We start from the raw sequence: 16,458 nt of genomic DNA, 5'->3' as shown, positions 1-16,458 counted from the left end.
ACTGCGTCTTCCAGTCTGGGGTGACAGAGCGGAGACTCCGTCTCAAAAAAAAAAATGAAAATAAAAAATAAAAAGGAAAGTGTAAACATTTTTATTTTTCCTCTTTTTAAAACAATAATAATTAGAAAGGCGCCTCTCCATTCCAATGTCCTATATTTACCTTTATTTTCTTTTAGTTTTTTTGAGACAGAATCTTGCTCTGGTGCCAATACTGGAATGTAGTGGTGAAATCTCAGCTTACTGCAACCTCTACCTCCTGGGTTCAAGAAATTATCATGCCTCAGTCACCTGAGTAACTGGGTTTACAGGAAGGTGCCACCATGCCTGGCTAGTTTTGTATTTGTATTTGTATTCATTTTTTAAGATAGGGTTTCATTCTGTCACCTATCCTGGAGTATAGTGGCATGATCTCGGCTCACTGCAGCCTCTACCTCCCAGGTTCAAGTGATTCTCCCACCTCAGCCTCCTGAGTATCTGGGACTACAGATGCACACCACCATGCCTGGCTAATTTTTGCATTTTTTGGTAGAGACGGGGTTTTACCATGTTGGCCAGGCTGGTCTTGAACTCCTGACTTCAAGTGATCCGCCTGCCTCAGCCTCCCAAAGTGCTCAGATTACAGGTGTGAGCCACTGTGCTCAGCCTCTATTAGTGTTTTTAAAACTTTAAATCTTGAATTTATGTTGCATTTATTTATTATTATTTTGAGACAGAGTCTTGCTCTGTCACCCAGGCTGGAGTGCAGTGGTGCAGATCATGGCTCACTGCAGCCTCAACTTCCTGGGCTCAAGAGATCCTCCCACCTCAGCCCCCGAGTAGCTGGGACTACAGGCGTGTATCACCATGCCCGGCTAATTTATTTTTCTTTTCTCTCTCTCTTTTTTTTTTTTTTTGTAGAGACAGGGGTCTTACTTTGTTGTCCAGCCTGGTTTTGGACTCTTGGGCTCTAATGATTCTCCTGCTTCAGCCTCCCAAAGTGTTGGGATTACAGGTGTGAGCCACTTCTCTCAGTCAGAATTTATTTATTATTATTTTTTGAGACAGGGTCTGGCTCTATTGCCTAGGCTGGAGTGCAGTGGCACAGTCTCGGCTCACTACAACCTCTGCCTCCCAGGCTTAAGCTATCCTCCCATCTCAGCCTCCTGAGTAGCTGTGACTACAGATGTGTGCCACCATGCCCAGCTAATTTTTCTGTTTTTTTGTACAGATCGGATCTCACTCTGTTGCCCAGGCTGGTCTGAAACTCTTGAGCTCAAGTGATCCACCTGCCCTGGGCTCCCCAATTGCTGGGATTACAGGTGTGAGCCACTGTGCCTGGCCCAGTATTTATTTTTATATCATGAGCTAACATTTTTTTTCCTGTTATCTAGTTATTCTAGTACTCTTTATTTCCCTTTGATTTGAAATGTCACATTGATCACGTATTTAATTCTTATATTTACTAGGATTGAGTTTTTAGGGTTTTGTTTTTGTTTTTGTTTTTTTTTGAGACAGAGTCTCCCTCTGTCGCCCAGGCTGGAGTGCAGTGGCGTGATCTTGGCTCACTGCAAGCTCTGCCTCCCGGGTTCACACCGTTCTCTTGCCTCAGCCTCCTGAGTAGCTGGGGCTACAGGCGCCCGCCACCACGGGGTTTCACCCTGTTAGTCAGGATGGTCTCGATTTCCTGGTCTCATGATCCACCCGCCTCAGCCTCCCAAAGTGCTGGGATTACAGGTGTGAGCCACCATGCCCTGCCAAGTTTTTAGTTTTTATTCTACTCTAGTGATATTTTCATTTATTCTACTTTATTTTTTATTTTATTTTTTATTTTTTGAGACAGAGTCTCACTCTGTTACCCAGACTGGAGTGCAGTGTGCAATCTTGGCTTGCTGCAACCTCCGCCTCCTGGGTTCAAGCGATTCTTCTGCCTCAGCCTCCCGAGTAGCGGGGATTACAAGTGCCCACCACCATGCCTGGCTAATTTTTGTATTTTTAGTAGAGACAGGGTTTTGCCATGTTGGCCAGTCTCATCTGGAACTCCTGACCTCAGGTGATCCGCCCGCCTCGGCCTCCCAAAGTGCTGGGATTACAGGTTACTTTATGTGTTTTTATTAATGAGAACCACATGTTTTCTTCCTGATTATCCTTTTTCAGAAATGTCCTGGCTACTCTTGTGTTTTATTTTTATACATGAACTTTAGAATTATGTTGTCAAGTTCCAAAAAAACTGTATTGGAATTGTTGTCTGGTATCATTTTTGCTTCGAATATGGAATACTGAGTTCCATTTGGGGTTCACATTTTAAAGATTTTGACAAGATAGTGAGGACCCCAGAAGGAGGCAGCTACTTATAAGGATAAGAACGGAATTTACATAAAATATCATGAAACAGCTCAAAATAATATTTGTATCTAAAATGTATTTTGTTCCTTTCTCCCAATTTTGAGTTTAGGTCTTCACACTTACTAGGCATCTTTGGGCAATCAATATTTCTTAGTTTCAGTTCCCAAATCGATAAAAGATTGGGGTAAGTCCTAGATAATCTCTAAGATGCCCTCCAACTTGTACATTCCATAATTCTGTAAAATATTTGATGAAGAATACAAGAATTGGTTGTGTTTATCCTTGAGAAGAAAAAAAACCCCTATGCTTAGTGAATGCTTTTAAGTATCAAAGAGTTGCTTTATTGAAAGGAATTAACATTTTTTTTTTTTTTTGAGACAGAGTTTAGCTCTTGTTGCCCAGGCTGGAGTGCAATGGCGCAATCTCAGCTCACTGCAACTTCCACTTACCAGGTGTAAGCGATTCTCCTGCCTTAGCCTCCCTAGCTGGGATTACAGGCATGTGCCACCATGCCCGGCTAATTTTGTATTTTTAGTAGAGACAGGGTTTTTCCATGTTGGTCAGACTGTTCTTGAACTTCCAAACTCAGGTGATCTTCCCGCCTTGGCCTCCCAAAGTGCTGAGATTACAGGCATGAGCCACTGTGCCTGGCCAGAATTAACCTTTTTTTTTTTTTATTAAAAGAGGTTATGTAATGGATGTTCAATAGACATTATTAATGTTTATGTGCATTATTGAAGTACTGCATTTACAGAGTTAAAGTAGAAGTGTGATTTAGCATGGTATAATGGAAAAGAAAAACATTAAAAAAATCAAAACCAGGTGTAATTGCTAACTCCCTGATTTCCAAGTATGTTTGGTTAGTTTGTTTCTCTAAACCTTGGTTTTTGAATCTGGAGATGAGGATCATAAAACCTACTTTGCATTTAGTTGTGAAGATTAATTTACGTGAAATGCAGAATGAATGCCTGGCACATTGTAGGCATTGAACACATGTTAATTACTCTAATTTTGCCCCCTCTCCCTCCACAGCTGTTAAAGACTTTCGATAGGGTAAAACATGCTATACTACTGAAGGCTTTTGTTTAATTAAATAACTTATCTAGAGAAGCATTATATCAACACAGAGCCCAATACAGTGTCCTGTATGCCAGTGTTATTGATAACAATGATCCAAACATATAGAAAATAAATGTAAATTGGAAGTTTTCCAGGCATGTGAAAGATTATGTAATTTATATGTAAATTGCACCACCAATTACCCAAGTGCCCAAGCCAGCAATCTTACCACCAACATTGACTCCTCTCTTTCATTAACTTCTATATTCATCATTCACCAACCCCTATTGATTTTACCTACTAAATATTTATTACTCCATCCATTTCGTTGCATCTCCTCTCCCTGGAGATCACCATCATTTCTTAGCTGGATTGATTTAATAATCCTCAAACTAGTGTCTGCCTTTAGCATTGTTTCCCTGGTCTTTTCTCCATAGTGCATCCATCCTGAATTTATCTGATGAATACGTGAATATTTTGAATTTTCCAAGATATGAGGGAGGTCAGTCAGTATATAACGATTATATATTGTAATCTGATTTTTGTTTGATCCATTTTTAGACTGAAATGAGCAGCTGAATGTGGTGGCTCATACCTGTAATCTCCACTTTGGGAGGCCGAGGTGGGCGGATCACCTGAGGTCAGGAGTTCAAGATCAGCCTGGTCAACATGGTGGAATCCCATCTCTACTAAAAATACAAAAATTAGCCTGGTGTGGTGGCGGGTGCCTGTAGTCCTAGTTACTAGGGAGGCTGAGGCAAGAGAATTGCTTGAACCTGGGAGGCAGAGATTACAGTGAGCCAAGATTGCACCACTGCACTCCAGCCTTGGCGACAGAGTGAGACGTTCATCTCAACAACAACAACAACAAAAAAAGAGATGGCTATTAAATCACATACAAAAGTAATTGTTTTTATTCATTAAAAAAATTTTTTTTTTTCAGAGACAAAGGTCTATGTTGCCCCAGTCTGGTCTCAAACTCCAGGGCTGAAGTGATCCTCCTGAGTCTCCTGAGTAAGTAGGACTCCAGGTACGAGCCACCCTGTCCTGCTAGAAGTTACAGTTTTTAAAGGTAAGATGTGCTTATATTACATGGGACTTAGAAAGGGCTAATAATTTTTAAAACACTGGAATAAATTTAAGAAAGATTGTTTTAAGATGGGTTATAACTTCACAACCTCATACATGAGTATATTCGATTTGTATAATTTTGAAAATCTTGTACTAAAGCTCTTAAATATGGCTTCTTAGAGCAATGAGTTTGCTTATTTATGTTTATAAGAAGTTCATGTGAAGTGTGTACTATTATTATAATTGTAACTCTCTAAGGGCTTGAAAATACACTTTTAGGCCGGGCGCGGTGGCTCAAGCCTGTAATCCCAGCACTTTGGGAGGCCGAGACGGGCGGATCACGAGGTCAGGAGATCGAGACCATCCTGGCTAATACGGTGAAACCCCGTCTCTACTAAAAAATACAAAACCTAGCCGGGCGAGGTGGCGGGTGCCTGTAGTCCCAGCTACTTGGGAGGCTGAGGCAGGAGAATGGCGTAAACCCGGGGGGCGTAGCTTGCAGTGAGCTGAGATCCGGCCACTGCACTCCAGCCTGGGCGACACAGTGAGACTCCGTCTCAAAAAAAAAAAAAAAAAAACACTTTTATCATACCAGTTCATCTGAAAATTGTAAAATGAACAGATTTCAATTACCTTCATTAGCTTAAACAATTACGGAGAAGTAGTGGAAGATTTTCATGAGGTACACAATCTCATCCTTAAACCTAATAACTATATACTCTTTTTTTTTTTGAGACGGAGTCTTGCTCTGTCGCCTCCAGTGGCGCGATCTCGGCTCACTGCAAGCTCCGCTTCCCAGGTTCACGCCATTCTCCCGCCTCAGCCTCTGGAGTAGCTGGGACTACAGGCGACCGCCACCACGCCCGGCTAATTTCTTTTTTGTTGTATTTTTAGTAGAGACGCGGTTTCACTGTGTTACCCAGGATGGTCTCGATCTCCTGACTTCGTGATCCGCCCGCTTCGGCCTCCCAAAGTGCTGGGATTACAGGCTTGAACCACCGCGCCCGGCCAACTATATACTCTTTTACAGATTTTGTAGTTACCCTTTTTTGCTTAATCAATCTTGGTGGCAGCAAAGTGTTTATGTCCTTGCATCTTAGATTCTGCTGTGTACAGAGCGTCTCTCTAGATGGAGTTTCCCAGCTGCCAGAAATTGTAATCATAGACTTTTTGAGCCAGAAGGGCCGTTTCATAGGCATCACCTGGGAACTTGTTAAACATACATTAATAAATTGGGCCGGACCAACTGAATAAAGAACTCTGGAGGTGGGGTCCAGCAAATTGTTTTAGTAATGCCCTCCAGGTGATTCCAATCCACACTCAAGTGTCAGAATTCCTGACCTGTGTTTCACCCTTTGATTTCTCCTCTTTCTTTTTCCAGACAGTCTCCCTCTGTCCCCCAGGTTGGAGTGCAGTGACGCAATCTTGGCTCACTGCAACCTATGCCACCCCGGTTCAAGTGATTCTTCAGTCTCAGCCTTCTGAGTAGCTGGGATTATAGGCAACTGCTGTCACACCCAGCTAATTTTTGTATTTTTAGTAGAGATGGGGTTTCACCATGTTGGCCAGGCTCATCTCGAACTCCTGACCTCAACTGATCCACCTGCGTTGGCCTCCCAAAGTGCTGGAATTACAGGTGAGAGCCTTCATGCCCGGCCTCGCCCTTTGATTTCTTGATAAGGAAACTAGGTCCAAAGAGATTGTCACTAATTAGAAAAAATACTAGAATCTTTTCTAGGTAATTTCTAGAATGATGAAACATCCCAGAGGGAAATTTGTTTATTGGGCTAATTGCTAAGTAGTAGTTGAAAAAATGCTAGGTGGGAATAAGTAACGATGGGGGAAGAGTCTGTCTACCATTTAACTCACTTGATGGGCTTCTTCAAGTTCAACATTATTTTTTGATCTATTTAAGTTTAGTCTGAAAGAAAAGTTTATTTCATCTAACATTGTTTTATTCACTTGGGTATTCATATGTCTTATTCCTTGAAGCAAGCTGGTGTGTCATTTAAGTAACTACTCCTTTCCGTCACTCATGCTCTCAAACTAATGAATCTTAGTGTGTGTGACCCTGCAGCTTTTTTTAAACAAGTTCCTCACACTGAAGTTTGAGAACCACTACTACAGAAGATAGTTAAAGTGCCTAAGAATAAAACTAGTTGGACTAGACCAACATTTTCAATATCCTTTAATTTAGGTTCCACAGTGAAAACTCATACATTCTGCTAATGTATATATCATGAAGCCAATATAACATTAGAATTTGCTCCAGAAATTTGTAATGATATGGTATTAAAGTGATTTTGTTTTTTGAGACGGAGTCTTGCTGTCACCCAGGCTGGAGTGCAATGGAGGATCTCGGCTCACTGCATGCTCTGCCTCCCGGATTCACACCATTCTCCTGCCTCAGCCTCCCAAGTAGCTGGGACTACAGGCGCCCGCCACCACGCCCAGCTAATTTTTTCTTTTTGTATTTTTAGTAGAGACGGGGTTTCATCGTGTTAGCCAGGATGGTCTTGATCTCCTGACCTCATGATCCGCCCGCCTCGGCCTCCCAAAGTGCTGGGATTACAGGAGTGAGCCACCATGCCCGGGCTAAAGTGACTTTTTTTGGAAAGTATAAGTTTCCTCATCATCTGAGTGGAAAAAAAAATTCACTGTAGGAGGGCCAAGAGATCACCGGATTAAGAATAGTGTTGAAACAATGGATCTTGTTCTAACTACACAAGTCTAAGATGGTACAGACTGATGGTACAGAGTCAACTTTGATTTTCCACAGCACAAATAAAGGTCATGGCTTCATATCTCAGCAATTGTCAGGAGTTTTAGTTTTTCCAGATTACACCGTGTGGGGTAGTCGGATTTAGGAAAACAAGACACAGTATCTGGAGAATAAAAACAGAATTATAACTCTGCAAGAACAAAATTCAAGAATCTGCCTTGAATTTTTGTAGCACTTAATGTTTCCTTAAGGTGTTTTCACATAAACGTTGATTTTATCTATGTAACAGCCCTGTGAAAAGGCAATTACTACCAGCAAAATCGTTTTCAAATTTTTAAATACCGAATCCATGAATAGGAAAAAGGACAGCGAAGTTGATAGCATTAGAGAAATGACAGAAAAGGTCGTGAGGAAGCGAATCATAGAAATGGCAAACATAAAAAGCTGAGGCCCAGGGGTCCGCAAACCACAAGAGAAAGGGGCTAACCTGGCAGGGGAGAACGGCGTTAGTGGGGAAGTGCAAAGAGGCAGGAGCGCAGGAAAGCTGGGGTTAGGAAACTGCAATTCACTGCAATAAAGAGGATGAGGTCAAATTTAAGAAAAATGAAGTCAGGTGGCATTGAAAGCTGCGTGGAAGTTTGTGAGTTTTATTCCTGCCCTGATGAGGTGTGATCTTTCACAGAGGAGGGTCCCAAGAGTGGAGGCTGTGCCCTCCTTCGGCCTCCCGTCAGCGGCAGAGGGAGAAAAGACTCGAGAAGTTCCCCAGGCCGATAACCTCCGTGGGGACAGAGCCGAGATGAGTCCCGGAGGGAGCCGGCGGGAAGCCAGCAGAGCAGGGTGGTTCCTTCCCGCCGGACTAACAAAGGACGCCGGGAGGTGGGGGCTTCTCGAGTCGCTCCAGCGGTGGGCGGGCGGCGGAAGGGTTAACTGCGCCACCACCTCCCGCGCGCATCCCAGCTCCTACCCCCGCCGTCGCTAGGAGACGCCGGAAGTGGGGAGGGGCCGGCGGCGCGGGCGAGGGTGGGAATCTTTTCGGGCTCCCGGGGCGGAGGGAGGGGAGCGCGCGTGCGCGCGCCCGGCCGGCCGTCGCCGCGGTGACCGTCCTCGCAGTCCGTCGGCTCGCGCCCCGCCCCCGTCGCCCCTTCCCCTGTCGCGCGCTGGGGCTGTTTCTCGCTCCTCCCGAGTTACCGCCGCCGTCGCCACCGCTCCTCCTCTCTCGGTCCTGGGTTTCTCTGGCGCTGCGGCCGCCGCTCCCTCTGCGAGCTGTGTGAGGAGGAGGAGGAGGAGGAGGAGGAGGAGGAGGATGTGAAGATGGCGGAGTTGCAGATGCTGCTGGAAGAGGAAATCCCGGGGGGCCGCCGGGCCCTCTTCGACAGCTACACGAATCTGGAACGGGTGGCCGATTACTGCGAGAACAACTACATCCAGGTGCGAAAGCATCCCCCGCTGGGGCGCGTCGGGCCTCAGGGGGCGGTGAGGGACGCGTAGGGGACCCCCCCATTGGGGGCCGCGCGCCTCGGGGTGTGGGGCCGAGGCCGCCGGGGGGACATGGCCCGGCGGAGTCCCCGATGGGGGTGGGGAGCTGGGTGAGGGCTGGGGCTGGTGAATGGGTGGGAATCCTCCGGCTGGAGAAACTGCATTTTTAAAACCTTTTTAAAAGCCGTGAAGCAGTCCTCGGCGCGGTGCGTGTGTCGCGTCCCGCCTCCTCGCCGCTGCTGCCCTCGGCCGCCCCCGCACTCCGCGCCGGTCAGCGTTCCGGATGGCAGAGGGGGCGGAGAGTGGCATTTTCTGTTTGACGGAATCCTGCTCCCCTTAGGGTAGGGGTGTCGCGGGTATTGACGGGTTACCTCCATCCCCACATTCTGGACGATTTTAAGGGGCTATCTTGCTGCAGAGTGAAGTGCTTCAGGCTTCAGTTTTCTGTTCCTGTGAATGCTTCAGAAACCCTTTCTTAATATTTTATGTTCTAAAGGGGTAGATACGGTAGAAGAAGAGCAGCAGTCTCTTGTTGGAAGTTAATGCCATTTTTCTCCCTGTGGAGAAGGGTAGTGAGCTGACTCCCCCCTCCCTCCTAGTCCCGTTAGAATAGGCAATTTTCCTGGGGGTGGGAAGAAGACGGACTATGACTGTTTCTGAGAATTGGGAAGATGAACCTCCTGTTTTTTTTGTTTTTTTAAAAATTATTTACCGTGATGGATCGTTTAGCACAGGGGCTTGTAGTGGTAGCGGCGTGTGCGTGGAGGTGGGGGTTACTGGATGATATGAGATCCAGCTGCTCCTGGATGAAGCAAAATATTCTGTGGATTAAAGAAAAATCCTTCTTTAAACATTACTTGAAAGGATAGCAGGTTAAAATGCAGTTTGCAAAATCTAGCATCTTTTGCTTTTTTGTTAATGGTTATTTTGAGTTATGGGTTCTGCCTCCATTTTTTTTCTTTCCCATTTAAATTCTCTTGGGATAAAGGTGGAAATGGAAGCAATATGTTAAACTGTTTCTTCACAGTCCTTTTTTTTTTCCTGCTCCCACCTCCATCTCTCCAGGGATCTTTCTTTTTTCTTTTCTTTTTGAGAGACAACCTCTATCTGTAGCTCAGGTTGGAGTGCGGTGGCGCGATTTCGACTCACTGAAACCTCGACCTCCTAGGTTTGAGCAAATTCTCGTGCTTCAGCTTCCCGAGTAGCTGGGACTACAGGCGCCTGCCACCAGAGCCGGCCAATTTTTGTATTTTTAGTAAAGAAGGGGTTTCACCATGTTGGCCAGACTGGTCTCGAACTCCTGACCTCAAGTGATCCACCCACCTCGGCCTCCCAAAGTGCTGGGATTATAGGCGTGAGGCACCTTTCTTAACGTTAGCTATATAGGAAAGCATTTTCATGTTTTAGTGTAAATTTTAAGAAACTGGTGTTACAATTTTATAGGTTCATAAGTTTTGTAATGGCCACATTGTTGATCACGGAAGTGAGATTTTGTTTGATTAGACATACTATTATCTTGTAGACAACATTTGTATTTGAAAATGAACCACAGTACAAACCTGTTCCCTCGAAAGAGGCAGTTGAGTATGGCTACTAGGAAAGGGATGTAGGCAAGGTTAATACAAAAACATACAAATGTCCACTTGTAAGGTACTTTACTGATATGAGGGGGTAGAAAAGATTCAGAGGTTCAGGCCTGGGCAACAAGAGTAAAACTACGTCTCAAAAAAAAAAAAAAAAAAAAAGGTTCAGTTGCTCAGTGTTTCTCTAAAATTGAAAGTCTTTTATGGCCTAGAACTGTGTGAGGGGTGGATGGTACATACCTAGTGTCTACAGAGTTTGATAGTCTAGTTAGTAGGAGAGGCTGATCTTGGAGGAAATTAATACCATGTAGTTAATTTATGCTCTGTAGTGCACTGCTGGTACCAAGGAGGACTGGAGGAAGCAATGCTGTTCTGAGGGAATTCACAAGCTCTAGTAGAGGCAAAACCTAAAGGACTGAAGTGGTAATTCCATTGCCTTGTGCAGCATGTTATGGGGAAAGAGTTGCAGGTCAGAAGAGAAATTGAGGGTGGAAAAGTGGATTGCAATTATTACCAGTAAGAAATAAAAAATAAACAGCTTTCTCTTGTCTTTTTAAATATTATATACATTTCCTCCAGTTGAAAAGAGAAAAATGTCACTACTATCAGTATCTGTTTTAGCAATGGGACTCAAAATTTAGTGTGGTGACATTTTAAAATTTAAAACATAAATATTGATTAATATTAATTTAATAAAATGAACTTAGATTTTAAAATAGTTTATTTCTTCAATTTAGCATCTGAAGTAGATTTTACACTTTTTCTTTTTAGATTATCATTTATTTTAGGATGCCTTGGGTATATAATTGGTACACTCTGTCAGGATGATAGCTCTTACGTGATTTGTTGGGAAAGTTGATAAATAGAACGTGGTGATAGTGGATTTGTGCTGATCCAGCTGTACATTTGGCTGATGCACCTTGTGACTAAAGAACTGACTAGCAGGGGTTTTGATGTTGCCTGTGACCCTGCAATAGATGAAAGTTAATTCACAGGATCAGTGATCAAATGGTCAATGTAGCCTCTATTTTTTTTTTTTTTGAGACAGAGTCTCGCTCTGTCACCCAGGCTGTAGTGTAGTGGTGTGATCTTGATGTCAGCTCACTGCAACCTCCGCCTCCTGGGTTCAAGTGATTCTTCTGCCTCAGCTTCCCGAGTAGCTGGAGCTACAGGCACTCACCACCATGCCTAGCTAATGTTTGTATTTTTAGTAGAGACGGGTTTTCCCCATGTTAGCCAGGCTGGTCTGGAACTCCTGGCCTCAGATGATCAACCCGCCTCGGCCTCCCAAAGTGTTGGGATTACAGGCGTGAGCCACCGTGCCTGGCTAATTTAGCCTTATTATAGCATCATGTCTTAGCCACTAGCTCGAGTTAACTAACCCAACACTCATTTTATTGTGTGGAAATGTAATTTTTGCCTATAAAGTAGAAAAAAATCTGCATGTGTAATAAGTGTTTTTGTTCAGTGTTTTGTTTTGTTTTGTTTTTTTTTTTGAGACAGAGTCTCACTCTGTCACCCAGGCTGGAGTGCAGTGGTGTAATCTCGGCTCACTGCAACCTCCGCCTCTTGGGTTCAAGTGATTCTTCTGCCTCAGCCTCCCGAGTAGCTGGGAATATAGGCGTGCACCACCACACCCAGCTAATTTTTGTATTTTTGGTAGAGATGGGGTTTCACCGTGTTGGCCACGCTGGTCTTGAATTCCTGACCTCAGGTGATCTGCCTGCCTTAGCCTCCCAAAATGCTGGGATTACAGGGATGAGCCATCATGCCTGGGCTCAGTGTTCTTAAGTCACTGGTTTTATGCCTAGGAACATCAAAACATTTAAGGTAAATAACATTCTAAATGTGGATTATATGAAAATTGAGCCAAGGAAGGGAAATAATTGTGCTGTCCTGAAAATAATTGAACTCTATTTAAATTGTTTGTGTCTTAGAAAAGTACCCTTCTGAAATACCATCAGCATTAAGAGTGATCAGATAGTTCCTGTATTGAAACACACACACACACACACACACACACACACACACACACACACACAGTCTACAAATAGAGCAGGGTTGTAAGAAGCTGTTTTCTAGGTTACTAATGCAGTTAACATTAGAAATGAAGGCCAGGAGCAGTGGCTCATGCCTGTAATCCCAGCACATTAGGAGGCCAAGGCCAGTGGATGGCTTAAGCCCAGGAGTTCAAGACCAGCCTGGGAAACATGGCGAAACCCTTTCTCTACAAACAAAACAAAACAAAACAAAACAAAAAAAAACTAGCCGGGCCTGGTAGCATGCTTGTAGTCCCACATACTCAGGAGGCTGAGATGGGAGGATCACCTGAGCCTGGAAGGTAGAGGCTGCAGTGAGCCATGATCCCACCATTGCACTCCAGCCTGGATGACAGAGTGAGACTCTGTCTCCAAAAAGATGTTTAAAAATCTGTTTTTTTCCTTTTTTTTTTTTTTTTTTTGAGATGGAGTTTTGCTCTTGTTGCCCAGGCTAGAGTGCAATGGCACGACTTTGGCTCACTGCAACCTCTGCCTCCAGGGATCAAGCGATCCTCGTGCCTCAGCCTCCTGAATAGCTGGGATTATAGGTGCATGCCACCACACCTGTATACTTTTTGTATTTTTAGTAGAGATGGGGTTTCACCATGTTGGCCAGGCTGGTCATGAACTCCTGATCTCAAATGATCCACCCATCCCAGCCTCCCAAAATGCTGGGATTATAAGTGTTAGTTGCCATGCCCGGCCTAAATTTTTTTTTTTTTTTGAGATAGAGTTTTGCTCTTATTGCCCAGGCTGGAGTGCAGTGGCACGATCTCAGCCACTGCAGCCCCTGTCCCCCGGGTTCAACTGATTATCCTGCCTCAGCCTCCCGAGTAGCTGGGATTACAGGCACGTGCCAACACGCCCAGCTAATTTTTGTATTTTTAGTAGAAATGGAGTTTCACCGTGTTGGCCAGGCTGGTCTCAAACTCCTGACTTCAGATGACCCACCCGCCTCGGCCTCCCAAAGTGCTAGGATTAGAGGTGTGAGCCACCGCGCCTGGCCCCCTAAAAGTCATTTTTAATAAAAATTTAGACAGTTTCATTATTCTAACCTCTAGAAAATGGGATAGTCACATTATTTTTTCTAAAATATGATGATAAGTATAAATACAATTTGCTGATATTTATGAGATCGATTTTATTTCTTGCCTATACAAAGGATTTAGTAGTTTGTAGAGACTTTTTTTTGAGATACGTGTAAGACCCGTGTTTCTTTTCTTCATTTATTAATATACATATCTAGGCCAGGCACGGTGGCCCACACCTGTAATCTCAGTACTTTGGGAGGCCGAGGCAGACAGATCACAAGATCAGGAGATCGAGACCATCCTGGCCAACATGGTGAAACTGCGTCTCCACTAAAAATACAAAAATTAGCTGGGTGTGGTGGCGTGTGCCTGTAGTCCCAGCTACTTGGGAGGCTGAGGTGGGAGAGTCGCTTGAACCTGGGAGGCAGAGGTTGCAGTGAGCCAAGATCGTGCCATTGCACTCCAGCCTGGTGACAGAGCAAGACTGTCTCAAAAGAAGAAAAAAAAAATTACAGGTATAATGCCTAATATGTTTGAAGGTGTCCAGGAATTAAAAATGTTTTGGTTAACTTGGAATCTGCGTTTTTGCAAATAGAAGAATTTTATTATAATATAGTTGTTTTGGTAGATGAAATAACTCCCTATTTGTTACTTTCCTGAAATCTGAAAAGCTAACTTGTTGATATGTACATTTTGTTAGATAAAAGTTACTGATTTTGTGAGTGACAGTTCACATAGATACACAGTAAAATCTTATTGTTTGAATTAAAAGTAGAATCATCCCATAATATGGATTTACTCAAAAGAGAAGAAATTAAGAATTTACCTTAAATTTTACCTGAAATATATTTGAACAATAGGAGACATAGTAGTAGCTTTCCTTTTCTTCTCTTAATCAGCATGGATACTCCCAGAGTTCACTAAAACTTCATGAGAGGTTTACAAGGGGATATTATCAGTCAGTTTCATAAAAGTAATTACTAAAATGCTATAAAGATTTAAAATTTTTATTTAATAAAAATAATTAGAATACATGCTCATTGTTGAAAATTATGAGAGAATACAAGTAGATATTATGAAAGAAATGGAAAATTGCCCAATCATCTTGAATGTATATTTGGTACTCATACTTTTAAATCTTTTTTGTATGCACAACTATATATCAATGTTTTTGTAGAAATGGGTTTATGTTCTATATTCTGTACCTTTAAAAGAAACTTTTAAGGTTGCTGGGCTTGACTTTCTTTTTAAATGGATGTTATATAGTATATTGGGAGGAGATTGGTTATATTTATAAGTCGAGTTCTGTATGTTCTTGCAAATGGGAGAATCTGAAAATACCTAGAATGAAGGAGAAAGAGGTCAGTTGAGAGTAAGGAGACTGAGTAGAATTTGGAAGACTGAATTCCCCATAGATTAAGATGACTCAACTCATTTGAAATTGATCAAGGTTTACCATTCCTCAAGAAATTAGTCCCTAACTCTCAGCAGAGACATTTGGTGAATAGATTTTCAGTAACAAATCAGTCATCCTCAAGACCTTTGACAAGATTGCAAAAACAGGCTAATTTATATTTGAGCCCCTTGCTCTTTTAAACATTTTGTCATTTGTACACTTCCTACACTTTCTTGTCCAACGAACTTAAGTGACCTCATAATTCCTGTTATTGATCCAAGGATTCCAGTCTCACCTCATTTCGCCCTTCCTTGAAGAACTTCCTGGTTCAAAATTGCTCTTTACCAAAATAATTAATTAATAAACTGTTCGTTTACTTTTTCTTTTTTCTTTTTTTTTTTTTGAGATGGAGTCTCACTCCTTCGCCCAGGTTAGAGTGCAGTGGTGTGATTTGGCTCACTGCAACCTCCGGCTCCTGGGTTCAAGCAATTCTCCTGCCTCAGCCTCCTGAGTAGTTGGGATTACAGGCACCCACCACCACACCCAGCTAATTTTTGTATTTTTAGTAGAGACAGGGTTTCTCCATGTTGGCCAGGCTGGTCTCGAATTCCTGACCTCAAGTGATCAATCCACCTCGGCCTCCCACAGTGCTGGGATTACAGGTGTGAACCATTGTGCCCAGCCTCATTTACTTTTTCTTCTTACCTTGGTATGGGTAATGTGTGAATGTATGATAGGTTTACTTTATTTAGAGTCGCCTTTTCTCACCCAGAGAATAGTATATAAACCAAATTGATTTACTTATGTGTGAAATATGTAGTAGACATATATTTGAGCATGAGGTGCTTTTGGTGTTACTTTTTCTTTTAAAATGCAGGGAATTTAATAGTATGCAGTTTCAGTGTGTGTAAGGTAATCTTTTGGTGGAAGAAGTGTATTTGGTGGATGAATATGCTGTGATTTGCTTACACCCACCCCAAATCTATTTTGTAGCATCCTACTCACTGTCCAGAGATTCTGGGAAAAAAACGATAGAGAAGACAAAGCCAATCTAGACACCATTTGACTCTACCTTGTGAATATTCTGAAAGTTACATTAGGCTAGTTTTAGATTTTTTTTTTTTTTTGAGACAGAGTCTCTGTCACCCAGGCTGGAGTGCAGTGGCACGATCTTGGCTTACTGCAACCTCTACCTCCTGCGTTCAAGCAATTCTTCTGTCTCAGCCTCCCGAGTACCTGGAATTACAGGTGCACGCCACCACTCCTGGCTAATTTTTATATTTTTAGTAGAGACGGGGTTTCACCATATTGGCCAGGCTGGTCTCGAACTCCTGACCTTAGGTGATCCGCCCGCCTCAGCCTCCCAAAGTGCTGGGATTACTGTGTAAGCCACCGTGCCTGGCCTAGTTGTAGATTTTTGATAGCTTATGGTTGAATTTTTATGGGATTGGTTAATAGATTGGATTCATGAAGGAGCATGTAGGGCGACACCATTCTATTTTGGATTTTTCATTTACTTTGTGTTTCCTTCCAGATACAAAGGTCCTAGAAGATGGAGTCATTTCTTAAACATTTCTATATTTTCCCATTAGCCGTAGGGTGTTCTACATGTAGTAGCCACTCATTAAATAGTTGCTTAATGTAAGAAATACAGACTTGAATATGCAAGAGCCTATGCACTGAATTATTTTTATTGCTTTATTTTTATTTTTTTTGAGACAGGGTCTCACTCTGTCACTCAGGCTGGAGTGTAGCAGCA

General features: G+C 43.1%; 1 protein-coding gene across 1 annotated transcript in view; it reads left to right on the top strand.

The window, feature by feature from the left end:
• The first annotated feature begins 7,032 nt into the window (after positions 1-7,032).
• The window catches only part of ABI2 (abl interactor 2), a 114,433-nt gene continuing 105,007 nt past the window's right edge, over positions 7,033-16,458 (top strand). Inside the window, 1 exon segment of the mRNA XM_017884381.1 lies at positions 7,033-8,602. Within this exon segment, the coding sequence (XP_017739870.1) occupies positions 8,486-8,602 (117 nt within the window). The 5' untranslated portion in view covers positions 7,033-8,485.

The sequence above is a fragment of the Rhinopithecus bieti genome, unplaced genomic scaffold (assembly GCF_001698545.2).
Source record: "Rhinopithecus bieti isolate Rb0 unplaced genomic scaffold, ASM169854v2 scaffold_14229, whole genome shotgun sequence".
In the NCBI taxonomy this organism is placed as follows: domain Eukaryota; kingdom Metazoa; phylum Chordata; class Mammalia; order Primates; family Cercopithecidae; genus Rhinopithecus; species Rhinopithecus bieti.
Note: the sequence above shows the minus strand (reverse complement) of the source record. Positions and strands in the feature narration are given on the sequence as shown.